Raw genomic sequence first — 24707 nt, 5'->3', positions numbered from 1 at the left:
GACGCATTTTAGTACCGGGTTGTGTTTTGGCCCGGTACTAAATGGTGACATTTAGTACCGGCCGGTGTCCTGACCCGGTATTAAATTATATGTGATGCATATGTGGGATGGTAAGAAAGCTACACACGAGGCTAGAGGTCGTGGATTCGAATCCTCGTAGCCGTGCACGCGCATAAGCATGAAAATTTCGTGTGACTTGTGACGATGCACGTGTACGGGCCTCCTGGGGGTTCGTAATATTTTTTTTTCATTTTTCTAGGTGGCGCATTTAGTACCGGTCGCTGCGACCGGTACTAACGACACTCTATATAGTACTGACCAGGCGGTACCGGTCAGCCCGACTGGTATTAACTCTGCCATTTATCCGATACCGGAGGTAGTTTCTCGTGCTGTGCTAGCATTATGAAAACGCCGTTCCAATTTTAGGTGCATATTTTACCTAGATTTGGAAAGTACTATATTTGTTCCAAATTACAATTTATTTTTAAATATATATATTTACTATACATATAGATGTACACTGTATCCAGATACGTAGTAAAACTTATATATTAAAAAAGTCAAAATAAATTGTAATTTGGAATAGAAGGAGTAATACGCACAGCTCAGGGGATCGAATCGGAACGGGATCCCAGCCAGTCTAATAAGCTTTGCTCTTAGCTTAATCCCAGTATATATAAACGCCCTGACCAGACCTAGCAAAGCAACTCCATCAGTCCGGCTGGCGGCCATTGTATATACTCGGTATAGCCTATAGAGTGCGCCTTTCATCACAAGGATATTAACGGATAAAATGTCGGCGCGGCCAACGATTCAAAATCCTCCCGGTTTCTGTCATCTCACACCTAACCGATCGAGCCACCACGCCGTGCTGCCGTGCATGCATGCAGATTGTTGCCAGCCGTGTAGGACGCACTCGGCCGGGACTCGGCATGCAGGCTGACCAATCTCTCGCTGATGCATGCGTGGGCCGGGGGGAGTAAACTAGTGTTCTTTTCGGCCGACCTGGAGGCACAGGCCGCCGCCAACACGTTGGATATGGAAGATGTTTGGAATCGTTGGCGCGTTAGGTTACCCTGCTTGCTGCTGGCTGCTGGCTGCTGGCTGCTGGCTGCTGTCAGTGACAGTGCTCGCCGCTCATGTTTAGTAGTAGTTCGGATCGCGTACTCGATTGTTAGCGTTCGAATTAGATAGTAGCGGTGAATCGTTATCCTCTCTCTTCCCGGCCGGCCTAAAAAGATTGCCGGTGTGGCGGTGCTTGTCGATCGATCTTGCTATATTATCTGCTCTCATCTAGCTTGCCTGATCTCTGCCGCCAGTACTGGTACTGCACCGACCTTACTTATATATGTACTGCCATACAATTGTTTGCAGGAAGGACCAAACGATCGAGATCGAGTCTAGCTAGGCAGACAAAAAACAGGCAGTCCGCTGCAGGCACAAAGCAGGCAGCCTCATCTGCAGCTGCTGCCGCAGGAAGCTCACTGAACAGGCGATATCTGTTTTTCCCTAGAAGTAAAAGGATAAAAGTAAAAGGACTCTCCAAGTAATTAAGAAACTAAATTTTTCCTAGAACAATGATATCTGTTTGCAAGTTGAAACCCGAGGATGCACCGTTAATTCTTCTCGTGTTGATCAGGCGGCTTCAGAGCAAGAGTATACACGTCAGCAGCCAATGCAAAATGTTTTGAGCATGAGCATGCATGTAGTAGTAACAGAAAAACACTTCACCCTTCCTAAGGTTTCTACCTGGCATAGCGTGCCCATTTGGAGTGCATTAGAATCTGAAGCGCGCGTGCACTTTGTTCTTCCATTCCATTCCATGCGGTCCAACCAGCGAGAGCAGCAGCACTCCAGCAGGAACCAAATCAGCAAAGCACGGAGGGCATAATAAAAAAACACGACCGATATATAATGCCAATGACCTCGTCCACATATACGAACGCACAGTACAGTCTGACGCGGACTGCAGGATTTATTTCCACTTTTCCCATGATGCATGACGACAAATCAAGAAATGATAACCCAGTTGGAGTCAACTGGCATTACGAAATTTTGAAGAGTCGCTTCATTCGCAGTAGCCATATCCGTACCGACCGAACTGGCCGACGAATCCGCGCGGCGATAGGGCAACCCAAAAGCCCCGCGCGAGCAAAAAGCTCCCATGATCGAGATGAGATGGTGAGGCACCAGAACCGAGCAGAAAACGAGAAAGGGTTTGGTCGTTGGTGACGGCACCAACCCCAACATCTGAACGAAGATTAATATTAAAAGAAAAGGAAAAACTCCAACGTTTGAATTGGTTAAGACCCGAGAGAGAGAGAGAGAGAGAGAGCCGCAGCCCGGCCGGCCGATCCACGCCGTGCGTGGGAGCGACCGAGATACGGAGGCGCATTCGAAAGTTGCTTGTTTTTTTGCGCAGTTTTTTTTTCCTAACGGGAGAGCTAGCTTTTGACCCCTTCGCCCTTTTCGTCGAGAACCTATCGCGCGAGCAGGTGGTGACGACGCACGTAGCGATGCGGGTGATGGTGAAAGGTTTCGTCCCTCGTTAGGCGGCGGCACGAATCGATTAAGAACTTAAACATTTGTTGCTTTCCAGAAAGGAAATAAAATAACAATAATAATCAGGACGGAACGCTTGACCACTGCCAGTAGTGCCGATCTGTTGTTAAGTTATTATGAAGGAAATAAAAGAAAGGTGAACTAATGTTGGGTTTTTTAGATAAAGGAAAAAATAAATATTCCGGCCTCTGCACTAGGTGAACTAATGTTGGTGAGGCTTGCTAATTGAATGCCATTCATATAGGTAGAATATATATAATCTGTCTTAGAATTATTAGAATGTCTTATATTATAGGACGGAAGGAGTAGGCTTCCTTCAATTTTTAGCATTTTTTTTTGAAACTAACTCTCAGCCTTTCCAGTAGGCAAGCAAATGGTTGCTAGTGCCTAGTGGAGCAAAGCATATACATGCATGGGTCTTTATCTCACAGAGCAAACGAACCACAGCTGAAGTCTAGGAACTGCAAGTCTGCAACCAATCAAACAAACATGTTATATATACTTGCAGGTTCAGGGTAGTTAACTACTTAAATTGATTATAACTCTATGATGTATGGGGCATTAAAAAGTTAATCCCCAAACCGACCTTCAAATTTTATATGCTCCTTCAGAAAAAGGTCATTAGTAAATACGTTTCTTTTATGATCAAGCGTCGGGCGAACTTTTGCTTAGGCTAATCGTTGGTGAGAACTGAGGAGAGGCATGGGGTGCCAGCGGTACAGCACGAAACCAAAGTTGCTAGAGTAGGTGCATGCCCTTCGTGCGCTTCAAATCAAACTAAAGAAAGGAGAAGCTGCGTTACAGCAATCGCAGTCGCTCTTGCATTGTGCTAATTCTTCTCCTATGTTCCCATTCTTCTAGAGCTAGTTGAACTGTGCAGAAATTAGTATGTATTGATGGTAACTGCAAAATTGATTCATGGCCCCAACATTATTGTGTTCTTGGTACAAAACAGTATGCAGCGGTGCTTTCACCCCAACGGAGAAGCGCACAGAAAAAGAAAAGGGGAAAAAACATGCACGAACAGCAGCACTAAGCGAACGGACCATAAGAATACGCTCTCGCCGGCGTGGCAGCTCACGAGCTCGATCGCCGCCCGCCATCGCCTAATGGTGCTGGGGGTCCGGTCCTCCGGGGCTCAGGCGCTTGGACTCGTGCGCGCCCGCGCCAACCGCGGCGGCGCCTCTGCTGCTCTGCCCCGGCCCGGGCACCGTCATCTCGGCGACCGCCCCCTGGCCGCCACCGCCGCCGGCCGGTAGCAGAACCGCCGGACGCTCTCTCAAGACCCGGGCGGAGTCCGAGCAGACGGCGGCGGAGAGCAGCAACAAGGCGATGACGAGGAGGTGTGCCGTGCCGACGCGTGCCATCGCTCGCTTCGCAGTGACCGGACCTGGACACTCGAGAGGCCGTGAGCTGCAGAGGCAATGCAGCCGTATCACTCGTGCAGAAGCTGCTAGCACTTGCTAAGAGGCCAATGCCAGGAGGAGCTAACGATGGAAAGATCATACAAGGCGAGGCTGGCTGGTGAGGGGTCTGGACCTAGACGAACGCGTCTTATATAGAGCCCGGTGCTATGGCATCCACGTAAGCTCCTGCGTTTTCTTTTCGAGCCTAATGCAGGAAATTAAAAGAAAAAAAAAGGGCCTCAATCCTGTGGACCTTAACGGTTAACCGGCAGTTGAGAAGGACCTTTTAGCCGGCTGACGATCACTTAAACAAAACAAAGAGTTTCCGAAAGTAACCAAGCTTTGCAGCCTGTGGGCGCTGAGCCATTCGCGTTGCTTCCTACTCGCACCGGAGGCCAAGCCGTCGTCTATCAGGGACGGCCGGAGTGCGCTCCTAATGTGCTCGGCGGGTACAAAGAGCAACCGGCGAAGCTATTTGGTGATTATTGGCATCAATTAAGATCATTCTGACTAACTAACGCTTGTATTAGGTCTCCTTTGGAACCTTGGAATTGAATTCCATTCTAATAATTATAATCAGCTCAAACGAAGCCTTTGTCATTGCATCTTAGGGCTTCATTTGAACTATCTGAACGGTGCATAGATAATTTTGATGATAGTAGTAAAAAGGATCCATCCGAACGACTATGGCCCAACATTATTGTGGTCTTGGTACAAAACGTGGTATAGTTGAGATTTGACCCCAACAAAGAAACATTAAGAAAAGAAAAACTAAACATGCAGGAACGACGAACGACAACCAAGTGGACCATAAGCTCTTGTCAATCTTCCGGTTGCAGCTCGCGCGCGCGCAGCGCACGAGCTCACCACGATGACCATCGTCACCTAGTGATGCTGGGGGTCCGGTCCTCCAGGGCTTAGGCGCTTGGACTCGGGCGCCGCCGAGCCAACCACGGCGGCGCGCTGCCCCTTGGAAAACTGGACGGAGAAACTGACTCCGGCGACGTCGCCCCGACCGCCGGCCGGCATCTTCTCCGGCCGTTCTCTCAAGACCCGCGCGGGTTCCGAGCACACGACGACGGAGAGCAGCAAGGCGATGCAGAGAAGGTGGCCCGTACCCATACGTGCCATGGATTCTTGCTTCGGAGGCTCTGGCACCCGAGACGCCGCGAGCTGCAGAGAGCTAGAGACGGTGCAGCCCGATCACTCGTGCAGTAGCACCTGCAAAGAGCCAGTCTACCAGATGGAGCTGGCGATGTGAAGATCATATAAACCGAAGGCGATGATGGGTTCTGGAGCTGCGAGGCACACCGTGCTTATATAGGACCCGTAGAACGCTCCTGCATTTTCATTCGAGCCCAATACATTGCGGCAAAAAAAAAACAATTCTGTGGAACCTCAGCGGTTAACCGGCAGTTTGAGGGGGCTTTTTAGCCCGGCTGGCGATCACTTAAACAAGCCAGAATGTCTGAAAAGTAACTGAACTTTGCATGCCTCCATTCAGAACCCTCGTGCACGGATGCTTCCTTCAACCACTCTCGTCGCTTCGTACTCGCGCCAGGGGGCGGCCATCTATCAGGGGCGCCCGAAGTGTGCTCCTAATGTGATCGAGAGATGCAGAGCAACCGGCATTGCTTCTTGTGCGAGCCAACGCGATCGAATGTCACCAGCCGCCAATGGGTAACTGACGGAGCCAGGTAGCTGAGAGCGAAATTTCCATCTCCAACTTTAACTCGAGTGGAAAATACGGGTGAATTTGTCGGTATCCCCTTCCAATGACTGATCTCATCTGTATCTTTGAAACTTTTCGTTTCGATCCGCCTATGAAAGAAAAGGGGATCGCAACGGTTGGACGAGACAGGTAGGATAGGAGTCGGCAGCCACAATACAGAACAGCCAATTGAAAGGGAAATGAAACGGAACGAATGAGTCCTTTTGTAACATTGTAAAGTTCTTCAACTTTACAGAAACACAAGAAGAATTACACAACAAACCCTCCATTCTTATTTTGTCTGCAACCACAGCAACGGAGATTCGGAGAAGGTCCCAAAGACCCAAACCCATCAGCTGTGCGGCAATAGGCCACTCACACTTACCAATGGTAAGCCCAATGGAGGGTTCAGATTGAGGATGAGAATTGAGAAGCGTGAGCATTTCGTAGAGAGCACTTAGTCGAGGGGCCCGGCACAAGGGAGGCCATGCAGCATTGCAGCTCGACATGACTTTCCACCTTTCCACCGAAGTGTCAAACCCACATTGACATTAGTGTAAGGTTATGGAAAAGCTTTAGCGGACCAACACATTGGCCTTATCCTGTTTATTCTATTCGTTAGCACTAGTGTTTTTCAGGTGTCCAGCTGTAAATAGAGATACGAACATTTCCTGCGTAATCAGAAACAGTTCTTCACTTAATGGATTACTCCGCAGCACCAACTTAATCTACTTCTGGTCCTACACTACTAGCTGAGTGACCGGATCATTAGGATGTAAAGCAAAATCTCTTTTTCATTATATCACCCATTTAAAAAGACAAATAAAGTTCATAAATGTGCAGCACAAGCGCAATAATTGGATTAGAAGAATTTTAAGCAAAAAAAAAGCACTCAACCTAGAGAACAGGAAGAACTTAGTAGAGGCATGCCTATTCACAATGGGAGGATATGAGGTCCAGCTGCTCAAGCTACAGCTTAACTAACAACATCGATCTACCGTGCATGCTCGAAAAGTAAACAATGAGAAAGAAACACCAACCCACTATGTCTTACGTTCTTAGCCATCTCAATGTCAGTGCAACCGAGTGTGCTGCAACTAGATAACCATAGCAGCTAACTAAAAGGAAGAACACAAAAATTTACCAGCTTTTAACACTAACATACCTAAAGGTAGAAGCAACAAAAATTACTGGCTTTTAACCCTATACATCAGGCTTAGGTTGGAAAGGGCAGTCTAGTCATCCACCACAATTTGTTCTACGCTCATTGTTCTTGCAACTTCTCCCCAGCATCAATCTAATGTGAGTGTTCTCACGCTAACTCCAATTAGCATAGATGGAGACAGGGATTGACATAGTGCTCACCTAGTCATTGAGCCCACAAGGTCATATCTCACAACCAGAATTATCAGATTATAAGAAGCTATACACACTCAACAATTGCTATGCTGTGTGAGCGGACACATCCACGGAAGCCAACCGTCTAACAAAATGCACGAGGAAGATAGTTTTTTATGTTCAAGATTGCATTTACGCTGGATACTGAGCTGTTCCATTGCACTTACATTACCCGTGCTCCAACAGGACGAGGCAATTTTTTCCCCACACCTGTCCCGCATCAATGCTGCCAAGCACAGAAGCAACCAAGTTACCAAAAGAAACTAATGAAATATCAGGATGAAGAACATTGTAACACAGCAACTATATTCATTGGCCATATATAAAAATGCTCTTAATGAATTATTTCTCACGGTAGTGCATGACTTGAATTTTCCAAAACCTAGACTCATTTTGGAGCTTCAACCAGAAGCACTGAATGCTCGTTGGTGCACAGACAAATAGCACGCTTTTGGTCTCCATGAATACACGGCACTACCAATCAGCGAGATGATAGCTTTACTCGTAGCTGTAGACGTGGCACATAAGAGGTTCTAGCAAAGGCAATATTGAGGAGTTCATAAATACAGGTAATAAAATTACATGGTTGTGCAGTCAATCGGTATTAGCTCTTTCCAGCCTAAAACGTGATGACAAAGTAATCTGATAAGGCTGCATGCAAGGCACACATCAAAATGTTGTGCAACATAGTGCAAATAAGCATACATCAGGTGTACCATCTCAATTTTGATTCGGAACCCATATTTCATCAAATAACCTAAGCATTTCTGGTGATGTGGCTGCAAACATGGCAAAAACTGGTGATGGGGCTGAATAAGTGGAGGCTAAGGCCACCAATGAAAAGTTAATTTGGGCCACGGAAAATGATAGGTAGTACTTAATTATAATGAACTACAGCTTAATTTATTAACATAAATTGAAATAGGGTTTGAACTTACGGCGTTAATGCTGCCAACTTCCTCAAATAAGTACTTCTTGGATCTCAGGCCGTTCGCAAATTTCTTAATCGAGCAAATGTTCATGTGGTGAAGGGATAACAAGTTTAATATAATATCCATAAATATAAAATTGAAATTGTAAAAGAACATTCAGTTAGGATATTTTCTCCTCAAACATTGGGTGGTTTAACATCAGCATGGTATTGTTGTTAACAATAGCCCGAACTGCTAGCTCTTTAGCTTCTGCATGTTTCCTTTTCAATAAAATGCATATCTGCAAACAGAAAATATTAAGCGAAACTGACTGTTAATCTATATCCATCTGCCTACAACTCAGGAATATCATCATAGCAAACAGGTCAGGTTAGAGAAAGGTGACAATATTAGGAGAATAAAACATAATTGTTTTTTTTCTAAATGAGACAGGAACAGCTGAAATTTTCAAAACATTAAGTTCTCAGGCTATATATCAATTGAAAACGTAACCAAGACTCTGGCCGTACTCTAAGAGAGCCATGCTAAGATGCAACACATCCTTACATTATAGGGTTTTCTTTAGATGGTATAGTTGCAAAACCTTTTTTTTGTGTAAGCTTAATAAAGCACTAGAAAGCCTCTACAGGTAGTTTCATGCAGCAAAGCGATTGGTACTCTAGTTATAGCATCCCGGACAAAGATAATAAAACATTGGACCGTTCTTTTATGGTAAAGTGTTTGACAGATTCACTCACATCTTCAAGCTCCTTTCTACAAGCCTCAGCTTTTTCTAAGTTTCCATCATTTTCTAACAGCATAGGCAACTCCAGATCTGAAATGTCTCCCATCTCAGATGGCATACGTGAAGAGATCGCAATATCCACATGAGCTTTTGGAGTTCCACTTCCCAGAATCTAACAAGTGAAATCAATAAGAAGATGGTAATTAACACAATGCTGATTCCAAATGCGAGTGAAGTTTTGTCTTTTCACAATCTGGAAGTGAGAATTGACAAATGGTCTCTGTAGCAATATATATTTTTTAAACGAAATAAATATATGTATCTATGCTATTTCTTTACAAATTTATTGACATTTTCTTTCATTCAAGGTTCCATTCATGTTAGTGATCATTGTTTCAGAACTTTTGACTATGCACCACAATGACCTATATTTCCAATCGGATGTAACAATATGATACATATAATTGCAAATCTTCAGAATTTTCATGACGCTTACCATTTCATTTCCCAACTCTGGAACAGTTTGAGGTGATTTTCTGCATGATCATTTGCAAATTTGTTACTTCCAATAGAAAGACTTTACATATTCATAAAAGATATTAAGTTTCTCAAATGTGATCCTGCTAACAACCTTACAGCTGGAGACCTCATGATGTGTTTGAGCACTGTAGGAGCTTTTGGATCTAGAAATGATTCCTGCAAGTGAAGTTAACAGCATGAATAAAATTACTACTAAATTAACGCAGATAATTATGTTTTCTTTTATAGTTTTTAATAAAAAAGGCACACAATGAATAGCTTCTGTATTTTATTACCTATAACCGCGCATTGGTTCTGCAGTCTGCTTATCATAGTGAATTAGTTGATATCCCATTAACTTTCAGTTTAAGGCATTAAGCTTACGATAGACAACGAAAAACTAGTACTTATCACCAAAAAAATAATTAGTCTAGAAATCTGATATCACCAAAAATAATAAATACATTACCGGCTTTTATTGAAACCCCATAAAATGCAGTTACAAGAAAAACTAGAAATCTGATATTTGAGAAGATGAGTCCTACAATTCTCTGTTGTTGCATGGTGCATCTCTTCAGTTACGACGCAGTGTCTCAAAATTGAAAAAAAAAAAGAAGAGGAGAGTGAATGGGCTATAGTATAAAGTTTACATATAAATGAATATGGTTATTTATCATGTCATTCTAGGAACTTCCGTAATTCCAGGGATATTTTTAGATTATGCGATACAGAGTGAATAACCTCTCACACACTCTTATGTGAAATCAGCAAGTACAATATGATATTGGTTCGACAAATAGCCTAAAGAAATTCCAATTATATAAAACTCAAACCCATGGAAAGAGACATCCCCAATGCATTGCAACGAAGATCAAGAAAGGCACCTAACACAGCTACCCAGGACACAATTGCATATATTTCTGGAAGCAGTTTACTCAGCGAGGTACCTTTGCTTCCGATTATAAAGTTTAAACTAAGCTTCTAGGTAAAATGGAGTTGAAGACAGTGAGGATAATCCCAAGTAGAAAACTAGAAATGGAAATCCCTTTCTTAGGAAATATAATACTCAACAGGAAGAGAACATGCCTCAGGAACCTTTTGCATTATGGCTGGGCTACGCAATGCAGGTTTTCCTTCAGGAACAGAGTTAAGGGTTTGGGATGTTGTTAAAGGGGAACCCTTGGTCCCAGTCAGTTGTACTGATTCCTTCTCAGGAACCCTGTCAGACATTGGACTCCTGATTCCTAATTTTGCAATTCTGCATTCAGATAGATTATTTTAGCTGCCAGTCATGTAATTTCAGAAGGAAAAGGATAACTGGAGGATAGAGATATTATACCTCACCCCTGTCAGTTGAGAAATTGTTGGCATTTTATTATCTTTGGAATGCGTAACATGTAATGAATCAGAAGCATTACTACTTTTTAGAAGCACATGATTTGCAACAGTTTTATGACCAGTGGTATGTGCTGTGCTGTTTCGAGCATTCAGCAGAGATAAGTTCCCTGAGCTAGGAGGCTCAAGTCTGAACACAATGTATATATATTAGCATGGGATCAAATCTGACAAGATTTCAAGAATGCCACAATGACACTAAAAAGGTTGTTTTTAGCTGCAGAAGTAAATGCATTTACATAACTATATAGATATGGCTGAAAATATGTTATAATTGGCCACAATTAACTACACTTAAGCACAGATTGTGTGAATAGTCAAATGATGTAATTTTATCAGGGAGCGCAGTAAAAGCAGTACATCAATCAGACAATCAGCAGTAAAGTTGTTGCACATGGAGTAATTTTCCATATAATGATCAGGTACTAGACTCTATGTCCAGCAATCAACCTATTAATTCTACCTGCACAAACTGATAGACAATTGTACAAATTTGTGTCCAAAAGCAGCCAGAAGCAGTGTTGAGAATTTGAAACGGATATCAAATAAGGATACTCTTTACTACCCTATGGCATGGAAGGTTAAAAAGCGACGAAGGTCCATAATGAAACTACAAAACAAGCAAAGTCGATGTGATCCATTCTAATTGATTAATCAATCAACCCCGCTTTTGCAACATCCCTTTATGAACAAATGTACTAAATAGTTTTACAAAAGGTCAGAAATTTACACTTTCCATGAATACAAATATATCGTGTTTCTAATAAATATGAAGGCCCTCATCAATTCCAAAAGAAATTAATTAGAAAAAACAAGATCGATAACGTTGAAACTTTAAAGTGATCTTCATACAGTTCAACATTAGGCAATTACCACCAGAAAGGATAAAATACTAAACTGAAAGTATGAAAGCTAGCACGGATAGGTCAGATTTGCACCGTTGGGAATGAAAAAAAAATAGTTGTAAAGAACAAAACAGATAGCACAGAAACATTTTGTGCGAGCTTCATTTAGGTTAACATCAGGACAGCTAGTAGCCAATATAATTAAGATACCGAAAATAATGAAATTTATGTCAGAATGCCAAAAAATATGAGAAGTGTTGTGCATGCCCAAAAAAAAAACTGCAGAACCAATTATAGATATGGCACATTCATAATGTGCAAGATGAAGGATGATAATTTCTTACCCAGATTTGGCATTTCTGTCACCTTTGCTGTTAATGGAGGTGGTTAATAGCCCATGTGATGCTTGCTTGCTGTATGTTTTTGACAAAGCATTTTTACATTTGTCAGGTCCTGCATTAGCTTGCTTGTGCTCCCTGCATATTCAAAACCACATTCATTATTCCATACGCTATTAAGATTCATAAATATATGCTAATCTGCCCATCTGTGTATCACCTTTTCAAATCTGTAGGATGTAATGTCATCTTTTTTATCACTTTACTTGCACCAGATAGTTGATTTAAGGCTGTTTCTGAAGTTAGTTCGACCCTGCTTGCTTTCATATTTGTAGACTTGGATAAAATAGAAAAACTTCCTCTCTCATTTGCCAGTGCAGATTCAACATTTGTGATTCCCCTGCATGTAATTTAAGAAGTTATTTCAGAAAAGTAACAAGCATGTAAACAGAACCATCGTGTCACACTTCTCTATATTAGATTCACTGCCACTACATCAGAACGAAAAATGAATAGAAGCATCGCTCACCAGAAGCATAATGGAAGACTATGCATTTAGACTACCATTAGTACAGTCTACAGTGAATGAATTAGGAAGGTTTTATTTTGTCAACAAAGAAACTTGCGGCAAAGACAGACCTCTGCATCGAAGAGGAGAGACTCTTATGACCTGAAGTCCCTTCATCAGTATCCTTTGTCCCACATGATGTCTTCTTCAAAAGCTTCTTATGAACGTCGCTGAAACTTCGGTTACCTTGACTTCCTTCATTAAGAGAGACACTTTCCTCCACAACCTCATTCCGGGAATCAAATTGACCCACCAGTCTTCCTGAGACATTGGGATTAATGGTGCTGGTGTCCTTGGATTGTGAACCAATCGACTGCTCTTTGTCATTACTCTCCCTTGATATGTGAACTTTACCAATGTCCGCTATAGTAGCACCTTTAGTGCTCATAGGATCTGCTAGCACTTGTGTTGGATCTTCACCAGACGGAGCACTGCCTGAGAAATTCTGAGAAGGTATGTTAACAGCTGCTTTTGTTGGGTATATCTCTTTAGGATGCTCTCTATGATTGCCATTGGGCACTGAGTCTACTTTAGTTTGTTTCATTATTGCAGGACTAACACTGGTATGTTCTTGGATCTTGTCAGATGAATCAGCAGCATTAATATTTGAAGCCGGTAGTCTGGCATTCTTTACACTCTCACGATTTGTCGGATGAGAAGGTCTTAAAGTGCAAACACCCTGTGTTTGTGGTTTGTCCTTACTATTGTTATCTTCAAGAATACCACTGGCCTTAGCCGAAAGACCTCTTTGCGCATCCTTGTTACCCTCTGAGGAGACAGGATCAACTTTACCAGTAAATTTACTCATACTTTTTTCCTCAATTCCTAGCTTTGCATCAAGACAAAACTTTCCCAGCCTGTAAGCAAACAAACCAGCAGCAGAAAACTTATAGCATGGAGTTCTATATCAATATATCGTAAACAATTTTCAGTATTCTCAGGTCAGAAAGTTTAACTTACTCGTTGAAATCAAAGGAGAAGGAGAAATTGTTCTTTTCACTTTCCTTTTTCCCGTCAGAAAGATCATCACCATTTGAACTGCTGTGCTTCACTTTTTTCTTGAGAGGACTAGAGAAATCCAGATCAGACATGCCCATTTTAAATGATGGTAATTTGTCAAAGGCTCCATCAAGTCCGAAATCATCTCTGGTTAAAGAAATAATTTGTTAAAGCCATCATGAACAACCAGCAGTCGGTTGCATTAAATTAAATGTTGATGGATCAAGCCTTTCAAAAGATTAACTCACAGGTTGCCAAAGCTGAATCTCTTGCTACTCTTTGGAACTGAGTCAACAGTGAAGTCAATTGTGTCTTTTCCTGATTTTGGTAGCTTCCAAGATGAAAGAAAATCATTTCCAAAATCTTCATCTGCCAACATATAACAAGCATATGTCAGGTCAAATTATTAAATTAGAAAAAACTTCCATCAACCCACAGCAACAAATTGCAGATACAGTTCAAGTGTCATAGATTACTTTCAGAAGGTAGGACGGGGCAAGTATGATGAACATGAACCTAAGTAGTTTCCAATCAGACATCTTCATTTTAACAGTATAATAATTTTTACTTCCATGCAGAGCATAAATAAGGTACAAGGACATGAGATGATAGAGCACTGACAGCTCATGGGAGGGCATACCAAGGGGTGAACTTATATTTTCAGCACTTGCAGTAGGAACATCTCTTTTTCGTGATTCGTCCATAGTGTCAGCAAACTCAGGCTGCATTCAAGGAAAAGGGAAATGCATTAGATGATTAGAAACCACCAAATAAAAATAGAGGCAAGATGAAGATTGTCCAGTAAATATTACTGCATTAGCAAAAATAAGAATCAATGGATGGACGTTATGTTAGTATTGAACTGATTCAGAAGGGGAAAATCACCTCAATGATGACTAAAGCATGTAAAGTTGCCAAACAGAAAGGGAAAACAAGCAAAATAGTTAATCTACTAGTTATGAAAAGTTTGAATTACTTGCCTCCCTCTCTGATATGTTACTTCTATTCAGTTAACACCATCCATTAACAACCTCTAAACATTAAATATATCAGCAACACAATGATGGGAGGAACAATGCACCTATAATTTTAAAGAGGAGAATGGGTGCTTAAACATGACTTCAACTATCTACTTTACCACTGGGCCACATGGGTACACCTGCTACCCCCACACAATAGACCTGTCATCAAATGAAAAGTCTGGCAATGCAAATCTGTACAGAATCACGGTACATTTGTATGATAAACTCTGCAGAATTGAGTATACTTAAGGTGCCATTCAATCAGCTATGAAATAAAAATTTTGAATATCTCTGCCACAAGAGAACGAAAATGATGACCTAAAGTACAACGAATGTCCTTAAGAAGCAACAGGTTCAACAAGTAAAGTTAACAAAGGTTATAAGCAAGGAAAAAGGCTATTTCCAGTAAGAGGTTTATTACCCTCAAAACTGAAATAAGGGAGACACCATATTATACCAAGCACTATACAGGAGAAACCGCTTTGCTCAACTGAATGAAGTACTGGCAGTAATTTTCTCCAAAAAAAAAACGCAGCATGAGGAAACATGTAAAAAGGCTTAACACTAGCCCAATGAACTTTCTAGCTTAAGCACACCCCATGTAAGCAAACAAACAGCATCGTGATATGGGACCAAAAGGAAATGGAACAGTTGTCAAATTTGCTTCAAAATGAGACTGAACATGTCCAGGTCCGAGTACTAAAAAAAGGGCGCTGGTTAATGAGAACAACTAATAACAACCAGGAGAGTATCACGGTACTTTTCTGAATTTCTACTGGACCTAATTCCCCTGTCATTTGTCTTTGGATGCATTGATAGCCTAGCCTCGTGTTTGTGCAAAGTAGCAATGAATTCACGAGAGGTTAGAACAAAATTAAGCACCAAACCGGAACGAAACTCGAAAATGAGCCAATACACAACAAGTAACGCATATTAGCATGGATCCAAGCAATTGGGGAATAGAGAAGCACTCAGTTCACTGCAGGTTCGCATTAGGGGCGGACCCACGACATGGTGGTACATTAGGGTTTGGGATGTTCGGTTTCGCGCAGCAGGAAGGGGAAGGGAAGGGGCGGGCATACCTGGTGGATGCTCGTCGCCGGAGAAGGGCCCGACGAGACCTGGCGAGAGGCGGCGCTGCTCGACCAGTCGTCGCCGCCAGGAAAGGAAGGCCACGAGCCCACGAGATAGAGAGAGGTGCACGGGAGAAAAAAATTCGAAAGGACGTGACGGGGTGACGGCTGGACGCAACAGCCAACAGGGAAGCGGCAGTGTGAAGCTCTCGGTCTCGCTGTCGCGCACTCGTGGCCTCGTGGGTGGAAGCGTAATGTGCTCGAATTTTTTCTCCAGTGCATAAATCTAGACGTATATTTATTTCATAAGTTATATTAATAATGACAACTAATCAGATGGGGGATGGTAAGACCACAAGATTTTGGCTGGACGCTTGGGTGGGAGATTGCAGCCTCAAAACAATGTTCCCTAAGTTGTTTGTCATCTGTTCGGAACAACTGATTTCGGTGGAGAAAGCAGCTATGAAATTCTGACAAGTTAATTTTAGACGATCCTTTGGGGAGTTAGAGTTGGATGAATGGAGCAACTGCAAACCATTCTTGCCGAGCAGGTTTTGTCGGACCATCCTGATAGGATGTACTGGAGACTGGATCCCAAAGGTCGTTTCACAGTCAGATCGTTGTACAGGTTCATGGTTGATCCAGGTTGCAGGGAGCAACGGCTGATTGATGTATGGAGCACTAAATTGGCACTCAAACATCTTCCTGTGGATGATGTTTCTTGACAGATTGCAAACGGCTGTTCGGCTGAAAAATAGAAAATGGGACGGCACGAAAGAATGTAAGCTGTGTGGGGTGGTACAGGATTTCTACCACCTTTTTTTAAAATATCCCAACGTGCAATTTGCACAGTGTTGGGTAAGAGATGCGATGGGGTGGGACTTTAGCCTAACTTCCCTAGAGAACTTCTTAACAGTACTGGGTGGCGTGCCGACTGCCGAGCAGAGCCTGCAGCAGGGATATGATCTACCTAGGTTATTTGGAAGGCGCGAAATGATTGGGTTTTCTCTAATAAACTAATATCTTCGCCGTCTGTGCTTTCTTATCGGATAATTGGTTTCATGCAGCACTGGAGCAAGATGAGGTCGGGCAGGGACTTGGTGGAGAGGGTAACGATTCTGGGAAAAATGAAGGCAGGACTCCTGTTGCTGTGACGGCTCTCGATGCGGGTGAAGTCTGTTGAAGAGGGCGGCCAGGGAAGCCGAGCGTAGTTCCTTTCTTTTTCTTTTCTCCCCGGCTGCTGCGTCAGCTCCTTTTGTGCGACTAGCTCCCTTTCTCTGCGAAGGAGGGCCTTTGCCCGAGATCTGAACTTTGTAAGCTGCTAACCCCAGCATGAACTCTTTCGGACGCTTTCAATACAAGCAGGACCAAAGTTGGTCTTTGGTCTAAAAAAATAATGACAACTAATTAAATAATGATGTATTCTTTTATGATGCTAGTTAATATATTTGCGGTCTTTCCCGTCACAGATTAATATTGTTGTTGTTATACCCAAATAATAGTTTTCTTATCTTACCCACATGCTACAAATCATATCTTACGGTATCCCGTGTGCTGCATATGATCTTGTGTCTTGCACTCACTAGTCCGGCTTTATTAATATGCAAGTTTACTAAAACTTTGATTTATAATTAGCACATAATTTTAATTGGCTAGTTACATTCATCTAACTAAGCTCGAGAACGATTTCATATTCCAGTCTGACTTGTGACCCGTTATTGCCAGGCCATTCCTATAAAATTTGAATCATAGATTAGCATGTCTGCTCGTATTTAATGGATTTATTTTAGACATTATGTGGGCACCTCGATCCACAGGTTTCGCCGAGATGCTCAGAGAGCAGCAATCGGGCCAAATCCTGCCTCCCAGATAGGAGCCGCAGCATGAACTGAAATGAAAGGAAAAGAGCCAGAGGCCCAGAGCGATGGTCCATCACGAGGAAACCGAGATCGCCGTAGCGTCACCGTCTATATACTACCACCACCCTCCTTCAACGAATTACCACCATGGCCTGGTGTATGTGTAGTTACGCCTCCTTGACTTTTGTACGTAGACCAACTTTTTCTCTGCGGGGATCTTAGCAGGTTGCAGCAGCTGCGCCTGCACACACGGATCAGTCGGCGCCGCGCCAGCACGCCAGAGCGCGTCCAGACCTCCGAACACGACGCGCACGACAAGGCACGGATGGCGGCCGCGGCAGCTAATCGAGATAGGGATACAGGCCGCTCAGCCGCCGCTCCTGTTCCCTTCTGTTGCACAGCGCGACGCTCCACCATTGCATGATGCCGTGGTGTCGTCTGGTGCGGCTGCATATGGATACGGGAAGCTCCCGGACATTCGCCCCGCGCGCCGAGATGAGATCCTCATCCGCGCGCCACCCCGCCAGCTGCCCCGGCCGCTGCCGCCCGACTGACTATTCGCGCCCATCATTGTCCGAACGCGCTGGCTGCGGCGCCTGCTATGCCAACGGCGGACGATGTACGGTGGCCGGCCCGGCGGCGCATCGGCATCGCCTCACACGTTGCAATAAAGTTTCAGCGAAACCGGCGGCGGGGCCCCGCCCGGCAGGCCCGTGCAAAAATGACCAACCCTCGTGGGCGCTGATCCAAAAACTTTCACCCCCTGAAGGGTCGCGCTCGACCGGCCGGTGCCGCTGGCCTCGCGCGTGACCGCGCTCTCTAACTGGCTGCACTGGCCGGGGGGGACGCTGGGCTGGCCGGTTGGCTTCACGTCCCGCCCCCGCGCGCGCGGCGCCAGTGCCGCACCGTGGCGCGGCGTGGACACGTACGGGGGGCCCCTGCCCCCATGCACGTCGCCCTCACCCGTCGCCACCTCCTCCTGCCGAATTGTCGCGGCCCTAGCTCGTGCCTGAGCCGCCTGTCGATCGACCGATCTGCGCGCGGCCGCGCGGGAGGCCCCTTTGGACGCACGCGCGTGGCGCCTTCCTCGTCCGGCCGCCCCCGCGCGCGCGCCAGGCCGAGGCTCCGGCGCCGCTGCGCGGCCGCATGCGTGACGAGCAGTCGAGCGAGCGAGCGCCGTACGCGGGCGCGTGACGCGTGACAGGAGGCAGATCTGTTCGGTGGGGAAGTGCCGGCCCCGTGGTACTGGCGCGCACGTTGGTGCTGCGTGGTGACCGAGACGGCTCGTGGCGCGCGCGGGCTTTGCTTTGCTTGCGTGCTTGGCCGCAGGTATCAGCTAGCTAGCGCGCGCGGCCTTGAGTTGGGGCCCCGATCGAGCGCACGGCGGCACACTTGGAGCGCAGCGAGAGAGGCCGAAAAGGACGCGGCGGAGGAGGCCCGCCAGCGACGCGAAGCCATAACCGCGAACGCGACGTGCGTGACGCGTCATCAGGCGCGCAAAAGAAGCCATCTGCCCATCTCGATCGATAGGCTTAGCTTGGTGAAACTGTCGCCCCTCCTCCGACCGGTGACGTCCCGAGAGATCGATCGATCGATCGCGACGGAGCTGCATGCAAGAGCAGCCGTTGACAGTTGGCTCCGGTCTGTCGAACGAAGCGGAACAAAATATTCGCCGCCGATCGAGGTAGAATTTTGTTGGGTTTTGGCCAAAACAACAGGAGTTCGCAAATTGCGTCCTCCTTTAAAGAAAAGCGAGCGCCGCCGAGGGGCAACATCATGCCGGCGTGGTATTGATTCCGGTTTGATGAACATTCATTCTGCAGGCGCGCGTACAGCTTTTTTGTCTAGATATTGATGGCAGGGATGCATGCACTTGCTAGCTTGTGCTCGAGATTCATGTGATCAGCATTAACAGCTAGCTGTGGCGACTTGGCGAGTTGGCCATCCACTGCTGCTACTCGTGTAGGGACATAAAGATCCAGGCGATCGATGCCCAACGGAGCAAGCAACTGTGCGCAATGTTCGGAGTGTAAAATCTTCGCTGGGCTTGAAGAAGCGTTCGTGGCGTTGCTCATTACAGCCAGGGGCACTCAGCATTTATGCATCCTTTTTTTTTGCGTTCTGTATTGCCGGGCGGTTATTTGCATGCAGACTGGTTACGCACGGACGATCAACCTCGCCGGAATACCGAGAAGATACTACTGGCCGACGCCGTGGCGCACGGGCATTCCAATCAATTGTCTTTCAGCAAGCAGATCGAGAGTATTTATTTTGTTTGGTAAGGATGGTGCGCAATTATTTGATCCAGAGGACACCTGTCCGGACATGTGATACGTGTGCAGTTAGCTTAACAATCTTTTCAAAATCAATAACTGGAGAAGCCACAATTAAGGCGCACTTAACGAGCTAATAATACAAGATCACACTAGTATGCGTGCACTTGCATGTTTCGAATCAGCAGTTTCAGTTTCAGCATAGTACACAGTAACATGGGTGTACATGTGACATGTCCACAGTACTGTCGTCGGACATGCCGGCCGGCCGCAGGAAAGAGGAGAAGTGGCCGTGGGCGAGCGTGGACCCGAGCCTACCTGCATTGATGCGGCGCAGCGAGGAGCGGCCGGCCGGGGCGGGCAAGGCTTATAGTAGACTTCTAGTTCTAGCATAGCAGGCAGCAGCGGCTGCGTCTTTTGGCCGGCCGGCCGGCCGGGAAGGTGACGATGGATATGATACGCCATTGAATGTGAGCGAGGGAGCTCACAGAGGCTTTCCTGGGACCGATTTATTTCGGGTAAGGAGAGGTTAACCAAGTTTAGCAATGGCGCCGCCGCCGCGCCGCACCTACTAACAACCCAGAGGATGAACGAGCGAGCTGAGGCGGCAGGGGACGACGGCGACGCCGGCGACGCGACGCGACCCGGCGGCACGAGAGGACGGCCCAGTAAAACCAATTGTCTGGTCTCGAATAATTGCACCCCCCCGCGCGTATGCATGCATGCATGCGTTGGCATTGAGTGCCCGCGCAGCACGGCAGGCAGGAGGAGGCGATGGATGGATGGATCTGGCGCGCGCGCGCGGCTAGTAGCACGCACAGCGCGCGGCAGCGCCTAGCTAGCTCTCGCAGCTCGGCGGCAGCTACCGGGGCGTAGTCTCCTCGCGGTAGTTAATGGCGGGGAGGAAGGCGACTGTGCCTGCGTGATGGCGCGGTCGGGTACTCCTTGTACCGGCCGCGGTCGCTAGGGGGTACGGCGGCGGAGAAAAGAGGGCCGCCGTACGTCGTCTACTCCGATAGGGACCTTCAGAGGGAGCGGGATAGGGTTCAGGTACTGTATAGTAGAACAAGGTGGTAAATGATGAAATGGACAGAGAGATGACACAAACATATGCTGTAGTAGCACATTATGTTGTTTTATCACGAAGTTGTGACTGCGCGGCAGAAAGAACACGTAGCGGATCAAGGGTTTGGTTAGAACATGCATGACTTCCTGTCTCTAGTCATGAAGCTTATTTGTCAAATGTAGGGAAGACTCTAATAAAGAACTCAACAGGTCAGACCAACTGCTTCAATTCATAAAGACTTTGACTTTCATTTGGGTGTCATATGGAACATTTGCGAACGTGTAGAAAGTACGTATACTATTCTTCACCACCTTACAATCAGAAGTACACGGTAAAGCGGCATTATCTGCTTACTTGAGTACAAAGAGACACAGCTCTCCAACGTTTTCGTGGAAAAAATACTTGAGTACAGTAATTAGCTACACTTCAGGATCCTTGGAATGTCCAAGAGAGCTGGATCATGCAAAATCAGCCACTGCTATTTCGTCGGCCAGTCCTAACCGAGGATTTCATATCCTTGGTGTGTCCAAGAGTGCTGCATGCACAAGAGTATTTAATTGATGATTGAAATAGTCATTTCAATACTTCATTTTATTTTTACGGTTTCATAGTTGTCATACCCGCTCTTCCCACAAATATAAGGAGTTCTATAAAATTTATCCACAAGTTTAAAGACTTTTGACCCAATCCACCAAAATCGATAGTGTTTAACCCACATTTATGGTATCGGTTACCCAAATAGGGCAACAGGCAACATAAGTCTTTAAATTTGTGGATGGAAAGAGTAAGCAAGAGATCGTATTATATTTGTGTTGGAAAATGGTATCCAGATAGTTTTATTTAGATGAATCACATTTCTTCTATCTCTTTATTATTTCTTCGCCACCGTAAAGATGATGATACGGTACGGTACCCTATTTAATGAAAATAAAATTCCATTTGGTACGGTGTACTCAACTAGTAGCTAATGGTAAGTTAGTATTTTATATGTTGATAATAACAGCAAAGGGTAATTTAGAATCATAATATATAGGTATATTTTGGGATTTTTATACACGTAGCACACAATCAGCTGGTGAATTGTTCAGCGTGTGGGGCTGTCCAACTGGGGCAGTACAGTCTTTGGCATGAAGAGTGAGCGGGAGGAGGATCGAATTTATTGTGGCTTCTCCTAATCAATTAAAATCAGGAACCGAAGCAGACGGAGACGTGATCTCACCAAAGGTTTCTGCCCTACACCCTGACTCCTCCTGTCTCCGAGCCTGTCCTCGCCACCCTCTCTTCCCCCCTCTCCCTGCATCATCCTACCAATCTATAGCAGGCTAGCGCAGCCTCCTTCAACTCTCGAACTCCCTCTACACTTTACCCACATCACACACAAATTGAATGAAGAGATCAGAAATTAGAGAAGAGATACATGATCTTCCTAAGCTCAATACGGTAGTAGTAGCTCATCAGCTCATGTCCTTGTCAAGGTGTAGGTAAGAAGGAGTAGTAGTAGTATTCTAATAATTATCTCACCTTTTGGTAGAGAGGTCCTAATCTTTCCCCCCTCCTAGATCTTCTTTTCCTCCTGGCCTCCTCCCCGTCCAGTGTAAGCTTCGCTAGCTGCACACAAAGAGATTGCCGAGATAAGATCTGCACTGCCCTCTTTTGCTTGTCACTTTCACAAAAGAGAGGCCGGCCGGCTGCACCCAGGCCACCAGCGCGCGCAGGAGCTATTAAGCTGCTGGTGGTGTGGTTCTGCCTCCTGCGGACGGAGTTGTGCTTGTGGGGTTCGTTCCCATGGCCATTAAAATCTTTTCCCTCGACATGGCCAGCCGAGTGAGCTTTGGCTTGGGGCGAGACACGGCAATCGCATGCAGCTGTAATCGGGCTCTTTAGGTGATTAATTAGGGATTTTTCTTTTCCCTTTTGATTCCTACTACCTTCTTCTTTCCTGCTGTGGGGAGTGCAAGTGAGGTAGCTCAAGCTGGAGGAGGACAAGAACCAGTTGTCCAAGGGCTTGGACCCTTGGAGCAACAACAACCCTACCGCCACCACCAGCACCCTGCACTACCTGCTCCAGGAGAAGGAGAGAGCGCAGGCGCAGGAGCAGCTCCAGATCTACCACCAGCAAGGGTTCAGCTACCTCCAGCACCACCGGAGGCAGCAGCAGCAGCAGCAGTCGAGGGCAGGAGCAGGCGGAGATGGCGTCAGCAGCGGCGAGTCGACGCCCGTGGACGCCCTGGCGACCGCATTCGGGAGCGGCCGCATCGTGCGGTCCGCCGCCGGGCGCAAGGACCGCCACAGCAAGGTGTGCACGGCGCGCGGGCTGCGCGACCGCCGCGTCCGCCTCGCCGCGCACACGGCCATCCGGTTCTACGACGTGCAGGACCGGCTAGGCTACGACCGCCCCAGCAAGGCCGTCGACTGGCTCATCCGCAACGCCAAGTCCGCCATCGACGAGCTCCCGGACCGGGCAGAGGCGCCGCCTGCCACGGAGGCTGCAGATGCCGCCGCCGAGCCGGCCGAGCAGGTGACCTCGACGTCCTACGGGTTCGGCAACCCCGGTGGCGCCATCAGCGGTGTGGCCGGCTCGTTCGTTCCACATTCAGTAGGCGCCGATGGCGTCTCCGGCAGCGTCAAGTCCTTGTTCCCCTCGTCGTCGACAGCCAGCACCACCCCCGCCCACGACGAGTACAGGGGCTCCCCGCCTGACCTCCTGTCGCGCACGACGAGCAGCCAGCCGCAGGAGCTTTGCCTCACTCTCCAGTCCAACCAGCACCACCAGATCTTCAGCCATGTATCCAACCAGAACCATCAAGGTATGATCTCTGGTGCAGGCGTCCCAGGCTGGCCGGAGCACGGCCAGAGAATGCCGTCGTGGCACGCCTCGGAGAGCAGCGCGGGAGACGGTCGCGGCGCCGGCAATGGCGACGGCTACATGTTCGGCGTGCAGGCGCGGCAAGGGCTAGACCACCAGAGCCAGCTCTTCTCGCAAGGGGAACCCCTGCAGTCCAGCGGCGGGTGGGCGTCGTCTGCCCGCACCTGGCTGGACCCTCTCGCCGCGATCCACCAGCCGTCGGCAATGGCTGGGCAGGTCGGGTTCAGCCACCTGGTTGGCGCCGGCGGCGGGTTCATGGGGTTCCTCGCGCCGGCGGCGGCCCAGCGTCTCCAGGGCGAGGAGGAGCAAGGAAGCGAGGCGATGAGAGAGTGATGGCATGATGAGCGTGCTCCTGGTGCTTATGAGGTGTGTGAGCTTTCTAATAACACACACCCTCCATGGATCTGGTGGGTCAGTTGTATGTCATTTCATGTAGGAGTTTGTTTAGGCGATGGAATTCCCAATTAGTAGCTGCTGCTGCTGCTATATTATTCATGCATGTATAACTAAGGTTTAAATCAAGCCGTTCCCCTGGAACTAGACAGCCGTTACTGTTGCATTAGTTGCTGCTGCTCGTTTTCCTTTTCCTCCCTTTCATGATTCCCAGCATGGACAAGATGTGGTGACGATGAGACACGAGAGACGGTATGATCTCGATGGGTTTCCCCCTTTGGTCCCTTTTAATGTTTCTCTTCTCGCCCCATTATTCTAAGGAAGATTCCGGGCGGCCTTTAGCCAATTTGAAGGTTGTCGCCCCCTAGCTAGATCCTGATTCCGTAAAGCTAGCAGGCAATTTTCAGGCTCCAATGATATGTGGTAGGCGACGCAGGCAGGAGGTAAGAGAGCAGCAAAAGGGATCGATCGGATCGGGGCAATGTGAATAAACAAAGAGACCGGCCGGCAGTTGAATTTAAAACCTGCTAGTTAGTTTAGTCCCCTGTAGCAGCTGGGGGGAGTGCAGCAACAAGTGCTGTGCTGCTTGCCTCTGATGGCTCCATGCCGATAATGATAGGGGGGGCGGGGGCGCTCCCTCGCCGATGCATACGCATTGCATGCCTCTATTATTGGAAGTGAGTGTGGCATCTTTGCCCGCCCTCCTCCCCACTTTCCTCTTCCCTTTGCTAGCTTTCACTGTTGGGTGGGTATCTTTC

At 46.7% G+C, this 24707-nt stretch overlaps 2 protein-coding genes across 16 annotated transcripts; one reads left to right on the top strand and one right to left on the bottom strand.

Moving 5' to 3' along the window:
• Window positions 1-4643: 4643 nt before the first annotated feature.
• Window positions 4644-15668, bottom strand: LOC112893468 (uncharacterized protein At4g18490). Of its 15 annotated transcripts, none has more exons than XR_003228821.1 (17): window positions 15502-15666; window positions 14038-14119; window positions 13646-13766; window positions 13359-13544; window positions 12470-13255; window positions 12051-12230; window positions 11837-11968; window positions 10592-10777; window positions 10339-10510; window positions 9365-9429; window positions 9230-9269; window positions 8747-8905; window positions 8179-8289; window positions 8016-8093; window positions 7431-7610; window positions 7245-7303; window positions 4644-5217 (listed from the first exon to the last, which is right to left on the bottom strand). XR_003228821.1 is itself a non-coding variant. In XM_025960820.1 (17 exons), the coding sequence occupies exons 3-16, from the start codon at window positions 14099-14101 to the stop codon at window positions 7479-7481; spliced, it is 2412 nt and encodes an 803-aa protein (XP_025816605.1). In that variant the 5' UTR covers window positions 14102-14119; window positions 14479-14578; window positions 15502-15666; the 3' UTR covers window positions 7015-7303; window positions 7431-7478. The 15 variants fall into 15 exon arrangements, 10 of the variants coding, with proteins under 10 accessions (XP_025816608.1, XP_025816605.1, XP_025816606.1 ...); XR_003228820.1 differs by lacking the exon at window positions 4644-5217 and adding an exon at window positions 5818-6350; XM_025960820.1 differs by lacking the exon at window positions 4644-5217 and adding an exon at window positions 14479-14578 and having other exon boundaries at window positions 7015-7303.
• A 6834-nt stretch (window positions 15669-22502) lies between these two features.
• On the top strand, window positions 22503-24008 carry LOC112892380 (transcription factor PCF7-like). Its single transcript, XM_025959561.1, has 2 exons — window positions 22503-22514; window positions 22657-24008. The coding sequence occupies exons 1-2, from the start codon at window positions 22503-22505 to the stop codon at window positions 23887-23889; spliced, it is 1245 nt and encodes a 414-aa protein (XP_025815346.1). The 3' UTR covers window positions 23890-24008.
• The last annotated feature ends 699 nt before the right edge of the window (window positions 24009-24707 follow it).

This window comes from Panicum hallii, chromosome 5 (genome assembly GCF_002211085.1).
Source record: "Panicum hallii strain FIL2 chromosome 5, PHallii_v3.1, whole genome shotgun sequence".
In the NCBI taxonomy this organism is placed as follows: Eukaryota; Viridiplantae; Streptophyta; class Magnoliopsida; order Poales; family Poaceae; genus Panicum; species Panicum hallii.
The sequence above is the reverse complement of the archived record's forward strand: the minus strand, read 5'-3'. Positions and strand labels throughout refer to the sequence as shown.

Bases quoted from the DNA above. Each gene is read 5' to 3' on its own strand.
- LOC112893468 (XM_025960820.1), bottom strand. From the start codon at position 14,101: ATGGACGAATCACGAAAAAGAGATGTTCCTACTGCAAGTGCTGAAAAT. The intron at 13,256-13,358 runs GTAAGTTAAACT...GTTTGCTTACAG, and splicing joins TTCTCCTTTGATTTCAACGA to GCTGGGAAAGTTTTGTCTTG. The intron at 8,290-8,746 runs GTGAGTGAATCT...TTCTGTTTGCAG, and splicing joins GTAGAAAGGAGCTTGAAGAT to ATATGCATTTTATTGAAAAG.